Raw genomic sequence first — 16,404 nt, 5'->3', positions numbered from 1 at the left:
TTATCCCAAAGTTATTGTGGGAGCTACACTACTTAGAGATGCTCCCTTCCATTCAACCATTAGACCCCATACTTACCCATTCCCGTCGCCTCCTCCTATTAATGAATTTTGTCTCTCTGTTCGTCCACGAAGAGTTCCTTGGCAAAGGCCACCCCTCTCATGAGCATTTTCTACCAACCTCTCCATGTAACATGTTTGTATGTAATGTATCCCGATCTTCGATCTTCATCCATTTTCACCGCCCCTCCCCCTCTTCTTTAAAGGTAAAGACCAGTATTGGAAACGCCCCAATTTCAAAAAATGAAATGGAAGCTCTCATTACCAATCATGTGAAAGAATATGTTTTGACTAATACATGATGATAAAAAATTTGCCGGGAAACCGCCTACTAATTCATATATTTGGTAAATTTGTTTCTCTCATGGTCTGTGAGAGATATAGGGTAGTCCCATATACATCTTTCTGTGTATAGTGCTTGTAACTTTACGAAGAATGGGCCAAATTTCTTATCATTTTGATGATTCCAGAACCTTGCAGATGCTAGATGCTAGATGATCAACCTTTTCTGATCGATTCCACAACGTTTCTTTCACAATGCAATCGCATGACCATAACTGGTCTTTACCTTTAATAGTTAGTGTTATCATTTAGTCCATGAGGAGGTCACAACCCATAACACCCCCCCCCCCCCCCCGTTCTACCGACCGCCACATGTGCCCTTCCAATCAATGTTTACCCCATGTTCGACCACGAGGAGTTCATATAGGCTATGGCTCCCTCCCCCCATCTTCATCCATGTCATCACCCCCTCCTTTCCGCCCCTCCCCATCTTTCTCCTCTCAGTTAATGTTATCCTTATGTTCGTCCATCAGGAGTTACTCGTCGATTGATACGACCTCCTCAGTGACTACCACCCGTCTGCGTGCTGTGGATCAATGCAAACACGTCAGTTCTAAACCACCAGAAAACGATTACCATTTTCTGTAAAGACTCTAAGTATATCTTTAAAGGCTTTAACGATTTATTGAAAGGCTTTAATCACTTCTTTTCAGACTTCAACCTTTTCTATAAACACTTTAAAACAATTCTTAAAAAAGACTTATAATATTTCGTTAACATATTTAAAGGTTTTTAGGCTTTAACCATTTCTTTCGAGGCTTTACAATTTCTTAAGATACCTTTACAATTAAAAAAATTAACCAAAAGGCTTTAAACACTTCTTTAAATGTGACCTTCCTGTGATAATAGAGATCTTCTTCAACTGAGACATTTGAAATCGTCATTAAATCAATTATGAAGATGAAAAAAGTACCTTAATAACATTACCCATGGAAGCCTCATCAGCATCAATGTTGTTATACTTGAGAGCCCTGCAATTGGCATTATCCCCTCCACCATGCCAGCCAGCCATGAACACTAAGTAGAGAGTAGCAAATGTGGTGGATTAATGTATTGCCACATCCATGGGCTGGGATTCGAACCCTCACCCCTTGGATCGAGAGTCAAGCGAACGAACCACTAAACCACGACACGTATAAAGATAGTTATGTTTTATGACTGGGGAAGGGATTTATTCGTGATGATGAGGTGATACCGCTATCACTACCATCCCCTCCCCTTAATCCTCTTTATATCCTTCTGAAACATTTGTTCATGACCTTACACCATACAGTTCATTCATCCGAGGGCTAACATGAGTTTCGTATTCTGATCTCAAATCGAAACCATCCCAGGCTTGTATCTGTTTCCTCGGGAATTAAGAATGGAACATTGATTCATAATTCATCCCGGCTGACACCGAACTCCTTAATTGTCATTATCACATCCGTTATTCCTGACATCTCGCCCCATCATCTCTTCAGAGGTTAAACTTGTCAGAGATAAATCAAAAGCAGGTTTCAACCAGTCACTCGTAAAGATATCGTCACTGATACAAGTAAAGGCAATTATATAAAGGATGTGTGAATGAGGTAAGAACGCCGCTTGTGGCGTAGCCATGGACATGGGGGTACATGGTTACGTACTCTCCCCCACCCGCCCTTAATCGAATGGCGAAAAAAATTATCTCAGATAATCTAAATGAGAATGAAGAGGGAAGAAAGGACGATAACGTTTAAACGAGATGATACAGCCCCCCCCCCTCTCCCCGCTCGATAGCCCTGTGTTCAGTGCACTCCCCCCCCCCCCCACCCCCTCCATGGCGGCGGTGCCCTCTCACTTCGCCAATGGCCGCGTTGATACGATTATAAACGGGAGAGGAGCACATAGTTCACTTTCAAAATCGCAGTCGGATAAAACATAAATTTGAGACGAGTTCCTTTATAAAAGGAAAAACAAAATAGCGGGGCTTCTATTTCTGTAGCGAAAAAAATACAAATAACATCACGATATTTTTTCATTCTCAAAACTGTCCATGTCTTTCCACTAAATAAAGAAGCCTTTCTAGATGGATGGCATTAATTTTGTCGAGGGTAGGCCTACTTGACAGCATATGTACTTGATAAATGATAAGGTGAAAACATATCTCTGTTTTTCCAAGAATAAATAACTTCGGCTATATATTTTTCGAAACAAAAACACTTCTCATCTCTGATGCGACATTTGAAATTATGATACAAAATGATAAACCTCTGCAATTTTTTTTGTTAGAAGATTATTCTTGCGGTTTGAAAACAGAAATTCATCTTTTCTTCATGAGCATATGAGGCGAATTCCTTTTGTTCGATCATGTACCCTATGGTAGGGTCCATGGTTCGACAGACAACTTTTTTTACTTTGGGATGGCTACTTTTTCCATAGGGTACTTTTTTCTTTCTTTTTCCCCGTTTTTTTTTCTTCTAAAAACGACATCACTGAGTGTCTCAACACTACCTGTCTCTGTATTCTCATGTTTCAAATTCCTTTATTCTGGTCAGGTTATATCGGAACGGGCCATGATATATGCCCTATGCGATTTGGGATGACTATGACTAGGAACTTTCAAACTTCTTGGCCAGAAAGTACCGCGAATCACTAAACTATATGTACAATGTTACAATAATTATGTTCAATCATATTGCGGTATGAAACGTTCAGCAATATTCGAGACCACTCGCAAGATTCACGAATGTTTCATGCATGTGAATATTTTTAGTTTTCGGGCAAGAAAACGCGACCAAATTTCCAACGCAAAAACAAAATCATTTCACGATATAAGTATTCTTTCCTAAATCCCAATAGTGCATAAAACTGCTTTATTTTGTATGATTGTGTTGGTCTCAATACGAGAAACGTAAACCGCCTTGTCAATTGTAGCACATTCAAAAATAGAAATCAATGGAAGCTTTGACATTATTGTGATATCCCGTTTCTTCTCTGGTCATTTATCATCATTTTCTTTGACAGTTCTCTTTACTGAATTGGGTCATAAAATGAGGGAAATAAGAATGAACAAAGCATTATTCAGTTTCCCTGTGACAGCTATCAGACATGTCAAACATGTAAAGTTTGTATCAGATGACTTAATGATGTTTTACGTTATGCCCCCCCCCCCCTCATTTAGCTGTATATGTAATTGCTCCCTTTCTGTGGTCCCCCCTCTGTTTATATCCCCCCCCCCCTCTCTCTCTCGCTCTCTCTCTCTCTCTCCCCTCCCTCCCTTCATATTCCATCACATACTCTGTTTTCTCTCTCCCTCTCTGTCCCCCTCTCTCTCTCCCTCTCTCTCTCTCTCCCTCCATCCCTACCTCCATTCATATTCCACCACATACTCTGCTTCTCTCTCTCTGTCCCTCTCACTCTCTCTCTCTCTCTCCCTCCATCCCTACCTCCATTCATATTCAATCACATACTCTGTTTCTCTCTCTCTCTCTCTCTCTCTCTCTCTCTCTCTCTCTCTGTCCCTCTATCGCTCCCCCTCTCTCTCTCTCCCTCCCTTCCTCCCTTCATATTCCATCATATACCTTGTTTCTCTTGTTCTCTTCTCTCTCCCACCCCCTCTCTCTCTCTCTCTCTCTCTCTCTCTCTCTCTCTCTCTCTCTCTCTCTCTCTCTCTTTCTCTCTCTCTCTCTCTCTCTCTCTCTCTCTCTCCCTCCCTCCCTCCATTCATATTCAATCACGTACTCTCTTTCTCTTCTTCCCCTCTTCTCTCTCGGTACATTCCTCCATTCACCTGTCTGTCTATCTGTCAATCATCTAACCTCTCTTACAATCTGACATTCGCTTGTCCTTTTTGATCCGAAAATTGATGAAGGATTATGAAAAACATCTCTAAACATAATCTGTATTCCCACGAAAAGACCATCTAACATGGAATTACAAGTAAACTTCACTTGCATTTTAGGGCTCAAGATGGATTTCTAAAATATGTTTTGGGGTAGAAGAACATGCAACTATTAGTTTTGCATTGAAGTCATTTAGTTTCGATTAGACACATTCTTTTTCGAAAAGACACATCAATCAAGCTGCAAATAGAGGGTAGAATGCGCCATGATGTAATAATGCTGACCGTTTGTATACTGCTCGTGTGTGCAAATCATACTTGTATCGAAGTCACCTCTTCTAAGGTGTATGAGCTAAAAGATTTGATATGGACTTTTATGATAATAAAATAATAAATGATAATATATATAATCCACCCAGATGGTACTCAATATGTTTACAAGAAGCAGATATGATCATGAAGAATACTCTGAACGCGATCATGATAACAAAAGATATTCTGGATGAAATACTTGTCCTTGGTTGTGTTTTCAGTTTTCTCTCAAATTAATCTACAGTCTTGCAATCTTCCACTGATTTTGTGCCATTACAAGAATTGGGTTGTTGATGTAAACAAATGCTCATGTACCCTTTACAGCTCTTTTATGTATGTTATTACCAAAGAAGAAACAAGAAGTCAGTCAGTCACTCAATGTCTGACAGTGAAGTCTAGAAAGTAAACGGGTTTCCTTGTATAATTTGAATATTAGGACACTGCTACCCTATAAATTTCACAATTGGACATACGTGATATGTTTATATTTCCTGCAAATTTCTACAGAATTTGATGTTGGCTGCAAATGGAACATAGTACCTTTAATAGGCCAAGGAGTTACTGTGCTCAGAGTGTGCTAGTATACCCAACTGGATGCAATCCAAGTAGTATTTAGCCTAGTCATCTAAAGAGTGACTTGAAACATTTTGAAAAAGCTTGATCTTCATATACCCATGAATTATATGTGAACGGCCCCAACGTGAGTGTTACAACATGTATCACTCATCTCATGAGCTGTGTACCGGTGATGTTCACATCATCCGGTCTGTTATGAACCAGAGGAAGAAAAGAGGGAGAGAGAGATAGAGAGAAGGTCCCACGGCGCCGGCAGCATCCATCATAACAAAATAATTATCATGATCAGAATTACGAAAATGATCATAACTGACAGGCCTGGCACAGGACGCAATATGAATTAAGATCGGAGCGTCGGCTGAGAGCCAGAAGGGCGTTAACTCTGTGTTTAAAGTATATGAATTAATGTCCTTCTGGCGCTCAGTACAATGAGATGAGAGGAACAGACATGCACAAACATTGATCCATGGAGAAAGAGTTTGTCCGCGAACCCATTCAGGTAACATGGGGATAAATCCACTCTTTTGGGAGTCAAAATTTTGAGGGATCACTTCATCTTGGAGTGGAAAACAACGCTATAGCTTGTGGAATCCACTTTTAAAAGAGTAATTTAGATCACTATTGTTCCAGTATAAATGGGAGCCGATTCAACTCCAAAATTAAGTGACCGCCTTAAGGTTAAAAGAAAAGTAACGTTGGACTCTAATAAATGAATTTGAATTTAAATTTTTCTGGAGAAAAAAATGCCCCCCCCCCCCACCCCCTCATTTGAAACCAGCTGGTGAACAACTTCTAGAAGTGGAGTGGATCTGCTTGGAAAAGGCTGAACACGGAATATTCCTTTTATTTGCCGTCGTATTTTGTCATGTTTATGGAAAGAAACAAAACAACTATAGGTCTTGATAAATGAGATATTCTCTGGTGATAAACATGTCATGACTATTTGGACAGATGAAGAAAATGTCATCGACTTGGTATGGAAGTGAAAATAAACAAATCCATCCACCAGAGATATCGTTTTAGAAGAAGAATTCGAGAGAAAGATCACGTTCATTTCCTGTTCCTTCTGGGTAGTCCAGTGGCGTATCCAGACCTTGGCCTGAGGAAGGGCGGGGGGGGGGGGGGTCAGGACACCAACATATCGGCAATGGGTGTAGTTCTGTACAATTGGAGGTGTCCCCGGGTAATCCCCCTTATTATCTATATCCATCGTATGAGGGGAGAATCATTTTTTAAAGACTGTTTACTCTTATTCGTTTCATGGTGGGTTATTGATTGAGTAGCGGCACTGAGCGCTACATTATAGTTACTAACTCAATTATTTATACCCGAACTAAGTTTTGTAAACAAAAATAAGTATGTGAAAAAATAATTTGTCCAGATTTGCGTTTCTTGGGAATGTGACATATTAAACCTTACATCTAAAATTATTCAACAAAGGCCCCCAGAATCGACCAGTCCACCTTTTATTATTGAGTGATTAAAAAACACACAAAAGCAACAATTTTCATATAGTTGTTAACTGTGCGATTGTAAATGACATACACGTATGCAGCGCTCGATGCTAATATAAGTTTGCTTTCAAATTGTATTATGATCAGTGTCCAAATTAGCTTGTATACCTGTAGGCGTGATGAACATTACCAAAACACATGCAGTATGTGTGGAAAGTACATGTTAAGAATTGATAATAATTTTGTCCTTATCAATCAATAATGAAACTGAATTACAATGTTCAGACGTCTGCCAATCTTGCGAAGGTCTCTACAAAATAATGCGTTAAGCTCAAATCTTATACTTCATTATTATATTCATATTAGTTCTTTGCATTAATTTGGCAATATAACGCACAATATTCAATGCCTTTCGTTTGCGCGGTCTCAAGCCATTGTCCCTCTGTAGTTTGTTAACCCGTTGCATGTGAAGTTCTATAATCCTCATAGAGTTTATACATGGCTCAACCGCTCCCAGTAAACAGGGAGTGAAGAATGAATAAACCGAAACTTGGAAATTTTCATTTTGTTCGTCCTGTTAGATTGTAATCAATAATGCAGTTGCAATGCAGTTGCCATGAAGTTAAACGCAATTTCAAAGTCCCATAGGATCTCATCAAGCTCAAAAGCAGACGGATTTTGGCTTGAGTAGACTCACGCTTTCGATGGGTATACGTCTATAGACCTCCATAGCATTAATGACTGATTTGGAATATGCTTCTCGTATGCAAGGGTGCCATGTAAATACAGTTGATCCAAACATGACTTTCTTTCAACTGACTGAGATCCGATTCTCCAGGAGACAGTCTCTGAGGATGCGCCGGTATTGTCTCCGCCTCTGGAACCATTGGCCAACCATCACGTTGATCTATTCATTGGTCCTGTGCATCATGGTCACGTCAAGGACTCGTGAGAGAGTGGTTCTAGACATCCCTCTTCATCTGGATTATCCCGTTCATTGTGGTGAAGTTATGAAAGGGAGTCCGAGGGAGTTAAATCTCGTCCGAAAACTTTATGAAGAAGTTATCAAGATGACATCGGATGGGCTTATACCGATACCTTCGGACAGAGACGTTGTGGCCTATGCGGACAACTGCGGCTTCTTCAAAGAACAGAGGAGATATCCGCAACGGGTTGGTTCGCTGGAGGAAGAACAGTATCCTTTGGCGTTTGTGATAGTGGTTCATCGCAATGCCGCACAAGTGGAGAAGCTCCTTCGAGCGTTGTACCAACCGCAGAATGTCTATGCCATTCACCCAGATGGCAAATCACCGCCGGAGTTCATAGAAGCTGTCCGGAATATTGCGTCTTGTTTCGACAACGTCTTTGTTTGCTCTAAGCTTGAGGATGTTGAATATGGGAAGCATTCGCGTCTCATGGCGGATATCAACTGCATGCGAGACTTGATAAAGCATCCCGTACAGTGGAAATACTTGATCAACCAATGTGGCGAGGCTTTCCCTTTGAAGACAAACTTGGAGATGGTTCGACAACTGAAGAGCTACCATGGCCTCAATGACGTCGAATCCTACCCGACTTCCGGTAAGAAACTTAATAGATTCCTCAGATACGGACAGAACCGGAAGCTACCGGTCGAAACCAGATTAAAGCGGAACCCTCCGCCAGGAAACATCGGACTGTTCTCTGGAAACGCGTACAACTCCCTCACACGAGGGTTCGTGGAGTATGTCTTCACCGAGGAGATGCCCCAGAGGTTCCTGGAGTGGCTTGAGGATGCATGGTCTCCGGATGAGCACTACTGGGCATCACTGAACCGCGTTCCTGGAGCCCCTGGAGGATTCGACGGAAGCACTATGGACCTCACCACCTACGTCAATTGGAAGCATACACACAAACATGTCTGTCACGGATCTTATATCCACCATTTATGCGTGTTCAGCTCTGCAGATCTTACTTTGATATCCATCATGCCTCATCTGTTTGTTAACAAATTATACTATTTCGAGGATCCCATAGCTTTACAGTGTCTTCAAGAATCTCTCACATACAGGACACGTAAAGGACATTCTATACTACCTTGGTGATATCATGGTGACTGTCATAGATTAAGAGTCTCTATTAGGGTCAGGTCCCTTCATCTAAGAATATGTCATAAGTCAACAAAAAAACGTTAATATAATTATGATCAAATCCTGAAATTATGTTGTTGCTTTTGTAATCTAAAATCATCTCCCCCCCCCCCCCCCGAATTTAATCATTTTGCGTAATGATGTTGGCTTTAAACAGTATGTTTTTGTTTTGTTTTTTATTTTTGTTATTTGTTTAATCAATGAAAGTTGTGAATTGCCCTTCACTGTGATAACATTTTCTTAGTTTGTCTAAAAATCATGATTTTGAATATAAAACTAAGCAAGTAATTTTTCTTTGATTTATAACTTATAACTTCCGCAGTTGTTATATGGAAATCTGTGAAAGCTTTCTGAAACATATCATTATCGATTGGATTATGTTCGATGTCTAGACTTTTCTTTTTCTATTCATACTTTGTTTTAAAATAGTCTTACCACCCTTCTGCCGATATTTTCTCAGTGTCTTGGTGAGGTGCTTTTCCAATTCTTGAATCAACTTATGATATTACGTTATATTTTGTTATTTATGTTGTGTATTAGAACTAATGTAAATAAATTAATCTGAATCTGAAACTAAAACTAAAGAAAGATGAATGGCAGGTTAGGATTCAGATTGTTCTGTAAATTGTTTTAGCCTGTTGAGCCTGTTTATTAATATAAGCAAACTAATTTTGCGTGTTTGAATGTACTTTTGGCCAATAAAACTGAATGACTATTAAAAAGAATGAACAAAGTGATCTGATATTGTTTGTTCGAACAACAATCGCCCTTCGTACTACTGAACTTCGTACTACTGAGTTCCCCCTCATAGTTTTGATGACGTCACGCACACCTCACGCCTGCGGAATCCAATTGGCCACCCTCCAAGTTCTAATGTGACATGAGCGGTTGACAATGGTTGAAAAGTTCACAACTCTCCAGAACTTCACGCAGCTGCTGGGGCAGTATTCAGTCTTGTTAGACCTTTCTCTGTCTGTCTGTCTCTCTCTCTCTCTCTCTCTCTCTCTTTCTCTCTCTATATATATACATAATATATATATATTTTTTTCTGTTTCTTTCTTTCTCTCCTCTCTATTTCTTTCTCATTCTCACTCTCATTATCTTTCTTTCTATTCCCCCCTAATTTTCCCAAAGTATTTTCTATAATTCCATTATTCATTTTTTTTCTGGCCTCCCGATTCTTAATGAATCTTTTTTTTTTTTCTGTCTAGACAGTGAGCACCACATCATTGAAACTTTCTTCATCTTCTCTTTTTCTTATGCGGCTCCTTCTTCACTTCCTTTCTCTTTCTTTGTATCGACATCCTCCTCCTCTCTCTATCTCTCTCTCTCTCGCTCTCTCCCTCTCTCTCTCTCTCTCTCTCTCTCTCTCTTTCTCCCTCTCTCTCTCAGGCTCTCTACGTTCCCATAACCTCTCTTCACCCACTCTTCCTTTCTTCCCATGTGGTATGAGGTCAGCCGATGCGATTACAATCATTCATACGATTTTAAATGAATGAAATTCCTCACCAAAGCCAATCTTTGCAAGAACAAGAACTCTGCAATGTCATAACAACCAAACATGACGCATTCCTAATAATATAATTCAAGAGAATAATCACCAAAGGTCGCTATACAGATAATTAATCATTACAGTTATTATAACACTGATCCGAAATGTGTGGTTGGACCATTTCCATTGTATATTATATCCATCAACATTCTTGTTGAATGATTGTGTAGTGTGTAGTGCATAAAAAGGGTTACGTGTAGCACAACATAATGCCAGCCAACATGCCAAACTGTCATGGTAACAATCATCATGTGCTGCCAAAAGGTTGTCAAAATGTTTATGATATGATAAATAAAACATTTTTCAGTACGAATTCTAAAGTAAAGCAATCATTTTTTCCTTTTTCCTGTTTCTTCCAGATCCAATCTCTTACACCGAACCGCCATGTTGGGCGTTGCCCCCCTCCACCAGACCAGATACCGGATGATGCGTGCTCGCAGTGCGGATGCCGCTCAGATAGGGTGTGTCCAGTGGAACAGAAATGCTGCTTCAATGGGTGCCAGTACACCTGCATGAACCCCGTTAAACCACCACCAGGTAGGCCTGTGTGTGACCCTGGAAGTGGCGTAGCTACTGGGGGCAGCCCCCCCCCCCCCCACACTCACTCACACACTGAAAGGCAAAATGAGAGAGAGGGGGAACCAAAAAGGGAATAAGTTCTTTAAAATAGAAGAGGGGAAAGGAGGCGTGATAAGAAAATGATCCATAACCTACACCCAATCAACATCCTTGATAATTCGTACATTAATTGGCCATGAATTTTGAGATACTTGAACAAAATTCTTTGTACCTTGCCCCTCCTTCCCCTAGTCATTTTCTTCACTATAACCAAATTCGAACTCAATCAACGAGGGGAAAATGAAGATTTTTTTGTTGTTTAATCTTCCGAATATGCTGCATGAATTGCCTATATTAATTCCTTTACACAAACTCTACACTCATACCGTTATGCATGAATATGAACGACTGCTTTGTATCGCGGTAATTGAATGAAGTGAATTGAATTGGAAGGTGATCCACAGACACATAAGTATTACGATGTCTGCAAACTAAATTGAATACACAAACTCATCATGATCGGTGGATATGATTGCGATGACACAAAGGTGTGATGCATGCGATACCATGCAGTGTATTGAGACCGACATGAATAAACCCTTACAAAATGTGTGTTAGGGTGCGTTAAGCTTAAATTCTGAAGGCAGAATGAGCGATTTGTAACGCTCATCGTAAACGCTCATCGTAATCGCAGTTCCACGGTGTACTGTTTATGCTCACTTCTCTGGCTCCTCCAGGCAATTCTCCCGGGGTGGCCTTAATTGGCCTAGCAGCTGGATTCGTAAACCTGCACTGCGCATGCTACGTAGACCCACTAGAGGTCAGTGCGTTGACCCAATTTAAACGCGTTTACAAATTGTAAACGCATCTTTTTGTGAGTTTACGATCGGCGATTCTACAAAAGTGAGAAAGGACGCAACCATGTTTTAAACTAAACTCGTAACAGATGCCTGATTCTTGCCAGAAAAAGTTAAGCATAAACACGCCCTTAGAAAGGTCCCGCCAGGCATCTGGGCTCAATATAGAACCTTACTCAGCTAGATGTCAACTAATTACATAGGCTATAGTGCTGTTACTTGACAATATTATGCTAATTAAGGTTTTCTGAAGATGGGCACTTACAGTAGAGACTTTTCTCAACTTGGCCAACAAGGTCTTGCTTTGCTAGCCTGAAATTACATGTACTCTACTTGAACTGTGCTTCAATATACATGTTTTAACTTACCCTTTTTTCCTTCTTCTTTGCTGCAGCTTTTGACTGGTTAAACGAACCAATGCGACAAAGAACTTCTGGTAAGTCATTGATTCTTATGGAATACTATATCATTTTCGTTCAGGGGCAATATCCGGGGTCGGATCCTGGAAAAGTTTTTTTTTAAATGGGACACAATTAAAAAAAAACTCTAACAAGTATATAAATACCAAACAAAAATTATAAAAATAACATAAAAATCGGTGCATTTTAAAGGGGCACATTTTGTGGGTATATGTACGATTGGGCTTTAAAGGGGCTGACAGTTGCCCCCCCCCCCCACCTGTCCGTCTCTGTTAGTTGATGAAGTTACGCAATTTATACCAAAGTCACAAAGACGAGACCGATAGCAGACCAACAACAGACTTAATGGCCAAGGTTTTGTCTATGGAGTTTCTGGGGTATTAGAACAATGACTATCCGAGTGATAGTGAACATTGTATCATTTCATACTTGACACCATAGATCGAGACAAGAATTAAAAAATTGGCAAAATGCAAAGAAAATGAGAAACGTAATGTGACACCAACAAAAACGACCCCAAACCAAACTAACAACTATACATTACCACAAATGTCCTAAGAATCGGTTAGTGTACAAGGGTGACCATGGCGACGATTGAAAATGGATTAATGCGGTCAAACTTGGCAATGGCATACAGTAAGGCTTGTCAAATATGATTACCTGAAAAATCAACCCAATTGCAACTGTTGATTATGACGAGAATTCCCTAGTTCCTCGATCTGGACCTGTAGATAATGATCATGAATTTGACACCAAGAAATAGAAAGTTTGAAATATATGACAGGAGGGATGGTTGGAGAGGAAGAGAATGGAGAAGAAGAAGAAGAGAAAGAAAACGGAAAGAAAGAGAGAGACTGTATACATGGATTATTATTACTGAAAGAAAATATGAAAAGTATCACAGAGCCCACCCCTCGCCCAGCAACACAGAGGAGAAAATAAAAGAGGCATCAAATACATGAAAAGTGGTAGAAGTTTTTTTGTTTGTTTAATAATAAAGGATAAAAATACTTTCTCCGGGATTCGTGCCATGTTCAAAGAGAGAGAGAGAGAGAGAGAGAGAGAGAGGGGGGGAGAGGGGAGAGGGAAAGGGATTGGGAGAGAGAGAGAGAGAGAGAGAGAGAGAGAGAGAGAGAGAGAAAGAGAGAGAGAGGGAGAGAGAGAGGGGGGCGGATCAGGGAGTATTGAGAAGAGGATGGGAAAGGTTGGAAATACGGGACGGAAGAACGGAATGGGGGAGGGAAAGAGATGAATAGACATGCAGAGATGGGGAGAAGGGGGCAGTAGAGAAATATAGAGGCGGGCATGGGATGACGGGGGGGGGGGGGGGGGGGGGGGGGGGGAGGGGCGCAAAGGTGGGGGGATGACGAGGTGGTATATAGAGGAAAGCGTGTTGACCTGTTTCCGTCTTTAAACCTTAAACGTCCTTTCATGAAAGTTTGAAATTTGAGCCTCATCTAGGACTTAATCTGATTTGAAGGTCCTCGAAATGGAATTCAATAAGTTCACCACTCTCTTGAGAAATGTGTTCATCGATTAACCGCATTTCAAACCTCTGAGACATTTTTGGTCACAATTTTAGTTTAGAGTGTATATTCCGTCGAGAATTAGAAATTTCCTTTGAGAAATGGTGTCAACTCCTTTCAAAGCAGAAAAAAATTATTAAAACTGACAGAAGTCGTATTTCATTTTTCGTTCTTTGTTGGATTGCAGTATTTTTTCATTTTCTTCTTTTAATGCTGAATCTGCAATCATGGTGAGGTGGATTTTTTTACGGACAGCTGACAACCGAAGAAAGAATAGTTAAATTAATTATATAGGGACGCAAGAATTCCTCTAAATAGAATTTTTTAAATTAGATATGATAACCCGTATTCAAATTTTCAGGAGTGGATATTCAATTTGGGGAGTCATATATGGATCACATCGTTTGGAGTGGAATCCATATTAAAAATGATGAAAGTCATTCTAAAAGGAGTTATACAATCACTCCTTTGGCGTGCATCCCACTATATTTTGGAGTGGATTGTGAATATTAAAGGCTTTCCTTTCCTTCAATATGTTTACATGCGCATATTAAATGGTATAGGCCTTCTTCTTACTGCTCATTATCTTTGGTCATGAGTTTTCACCTTTTTTTTTCTTTCCTTAGCGATTTGATTTCCTTTTCGAATTTCGATTTCTTTCACCAGGCAACGCATGGTTAATAACTGGGCCAGAAAAGACACACACTGGTAAGTTTAAAGTAATGTATCTTTTATATTAAAAGGATAGATTTTGAGGATCATAATGAATCTCTAAATTTGTCTGATGAATTTAATGTATTTAAATCCCAATCTTTTAGCCCCATCAAATACCTTTTCTACATGAAATATTTTCTTTATGTTTTATTGACAAAATGTTGAGAAAGCAATAACAAAAAAGAGCGCATATATCAGTGCATTAATGACTCCCAATTTATGAAAGATAACAGCAAAGAATTCTCTAATTTTTAAATGATAGAAAATTATCATGGTCATATTTAAGTCATTTATGTAATTTTCTAAAGCAATTCTCTTTTGCACCTTCCCTCCCTTTGTTTATTTTTCTTTGACTACAGTCGAATCGTGCAGCACATCTACATTTGACGAGGGGGATGGAATCTTACTGGAATGTCCGACAGGCTACCAATGTTACATCACATACGGCGGTGATGCTGAGAACAATATACCCAACAAAGGCATCTGTATTCAAATCAAATGATGACGTCACCATTAATCACAACGTGTGACATTTTTAAGAAGTTACGGGACAGGCAGCAACCGCCCCCTCCCTAACGCCGCCCCTTCCCTGCCCTTCGAGTTTATTCTATGCAATTTACATCCGTCCGCTATCATACCGATATTTTTATTTAAACAAAAAAAAACCTGCTTGGGGTGATCATAACAATGTAGTTTAGTCTTCTACCAATATTAAAATTGAGTTAAGCTGTCATCCATTCCTGTTGACTTTCTCAAGTCAAGTGATTCTTCACACAGTTTATTGCTGTCTGCTTCCTCGAGATCATTGGAGCGAAGAGGATGTAATCACAGTCCTTCACTGTATTTAATGAAGGATTCATATCGATACGGATTGATTCTTTCACTTTCTTGACCAGAATGTGTTCCAAAATTAAGTCAATAATATAGGCATCGTCCCATCCAAAGTTCTTTCCAGTTTTAAGGGCGTACATGTTCTGCTACTGCTGAATGAGATGGATTGCTCAATCTAAGGGCTCTTTGGGGGGGGGGGGGGGAGAACACGGAAAAATTGATTTAAAGGCGGGTCGAGGAAAAAATATTACCAGAGGGGACATAAATTGAATGGCAAGATTGAAATAGAGACGACCCCCTTCCCCCTTTCTGGATCCACCAATGTTTTTTCCCCCTTTTTGGTTCGGCTTAATAATTATGTGTTCACAGAAAATGACAACATTTTCTTTTTCAAGGTACAATTTACGTGTAATAGAAAATGAAGATGTTGAATTACATTGCTGTTCGAATAGTCCCAATGGTTGATACAATATTTTAGCTGTCATCGCTGAGGGCATCATTTCACAAAACTTTCCCAAACACAAGTTTACCGATATTCCATTGAGACGCGTGTATTGTCATTCAAATACACTCGATTCAATGGGATATCGATGAGCTTGTGTCTTTAATAATTTGTGAAAGCTGCCCCGATTGCTATGTCCCACACTATACTTTTTTATTTATTCACAGAATATTATTGTAAAATCTCTTTTATTTCAATGTACAATGTAATCGAAAATGTAGATGTTAAATTGTATTGCTGCAAGTAAATACCCAATGGTCTATAAAAATGTATTATCATTGTTTTAAAATGTATAAATATACTATTTGTAAATAACCTGTTACGGACTACTGTTTTTAGTATGATATATTCAATTAATTTAATGTATACAAGGAAATAACATATACAACTCAACTCACTGGAATGTCTTCGACTATATACGATTCCATTTGTGAATTCAATTTTTAATAAATATCATGAAAGTACTACCGGTATGAATTATTATTCTTCTTCTGTGCAGTGTATTGAATCGAATATTCAGAGCAATTCTTAAAGTTAAGTTCGTAATTTAAATGGGCAGGTGTTAAAAACCGCTTTAACTATTAGGGATTTACTTTGGTTTGGAGAGAAAATCCACGCTCTAAAGCTTAATGATACAAGATTTGACATTTTCTGGTAAATATTAAAATACCCCTCCGACTAATGAGCAGGTATGTGAGTATTAGACCTTCCTGATAGATAGCCTGACGTGTACAATTAGGGATTTCCTCCATTTCCATCTACCACAGGGTGAC

General features: G+C 39.5%; 1 protein-coding gene across 1 annotated transcript in view; it reads left to right on the top strand.

The window, feature by feature from the left end:
• The window catches only part of LOC590292 (WAP four-disulfide core domain protein 1), a 32,963-nt gene extending 16,868 nt beyond the window's left edge, over nt 1–16,095 (top strand). The window contains exons 2-5 of the mRNA XM_789901.5: nt 10,584–10,761; nt 12,034–12,075; nt 14,251–14,292; nt 14,658–16,095. Coding sequence (XP_794994.4) covers nt 10,584–10,761; nt 12,034–12,075; nt 14,251–14,292; nt 14,658–14,800 — 405 coding nt within the window. The 3' untranslated portion in view covers nt 14,801–16,095. The remainder of the gene's footprint in view (nt 1–10,583; nt 10,762–12,033; nt 12,076–14,250; nt 14,293–14,657) is intronic.
• The last annotated feature ends 309 nt before the right edge of the window (nt 16,096–16,404 follow it).

Source organism: Strongylocentrotus purpuratus, unplaced genomic scaffold, assembly GCF_000002235.5.
Source record: "Strongylocentrotus purpuratus isolate Spur 01 unplaced genomic scaffold, Spur_5.0 spur5_scaffold_16, whole genome shotgun sequence".
Lineage (NCBI taxonomy): Eukaryota > Metazoa > Echinodermata > Echinoidea > Camarodonta > Strongylocentrotidae > Strongylocentrotus > Strongylocentrotus purpuratus.
Note: the sequence above shows the minus strand (reverse complement) of the source record. Positions and strands in the feature narration are given on the sequence as shown.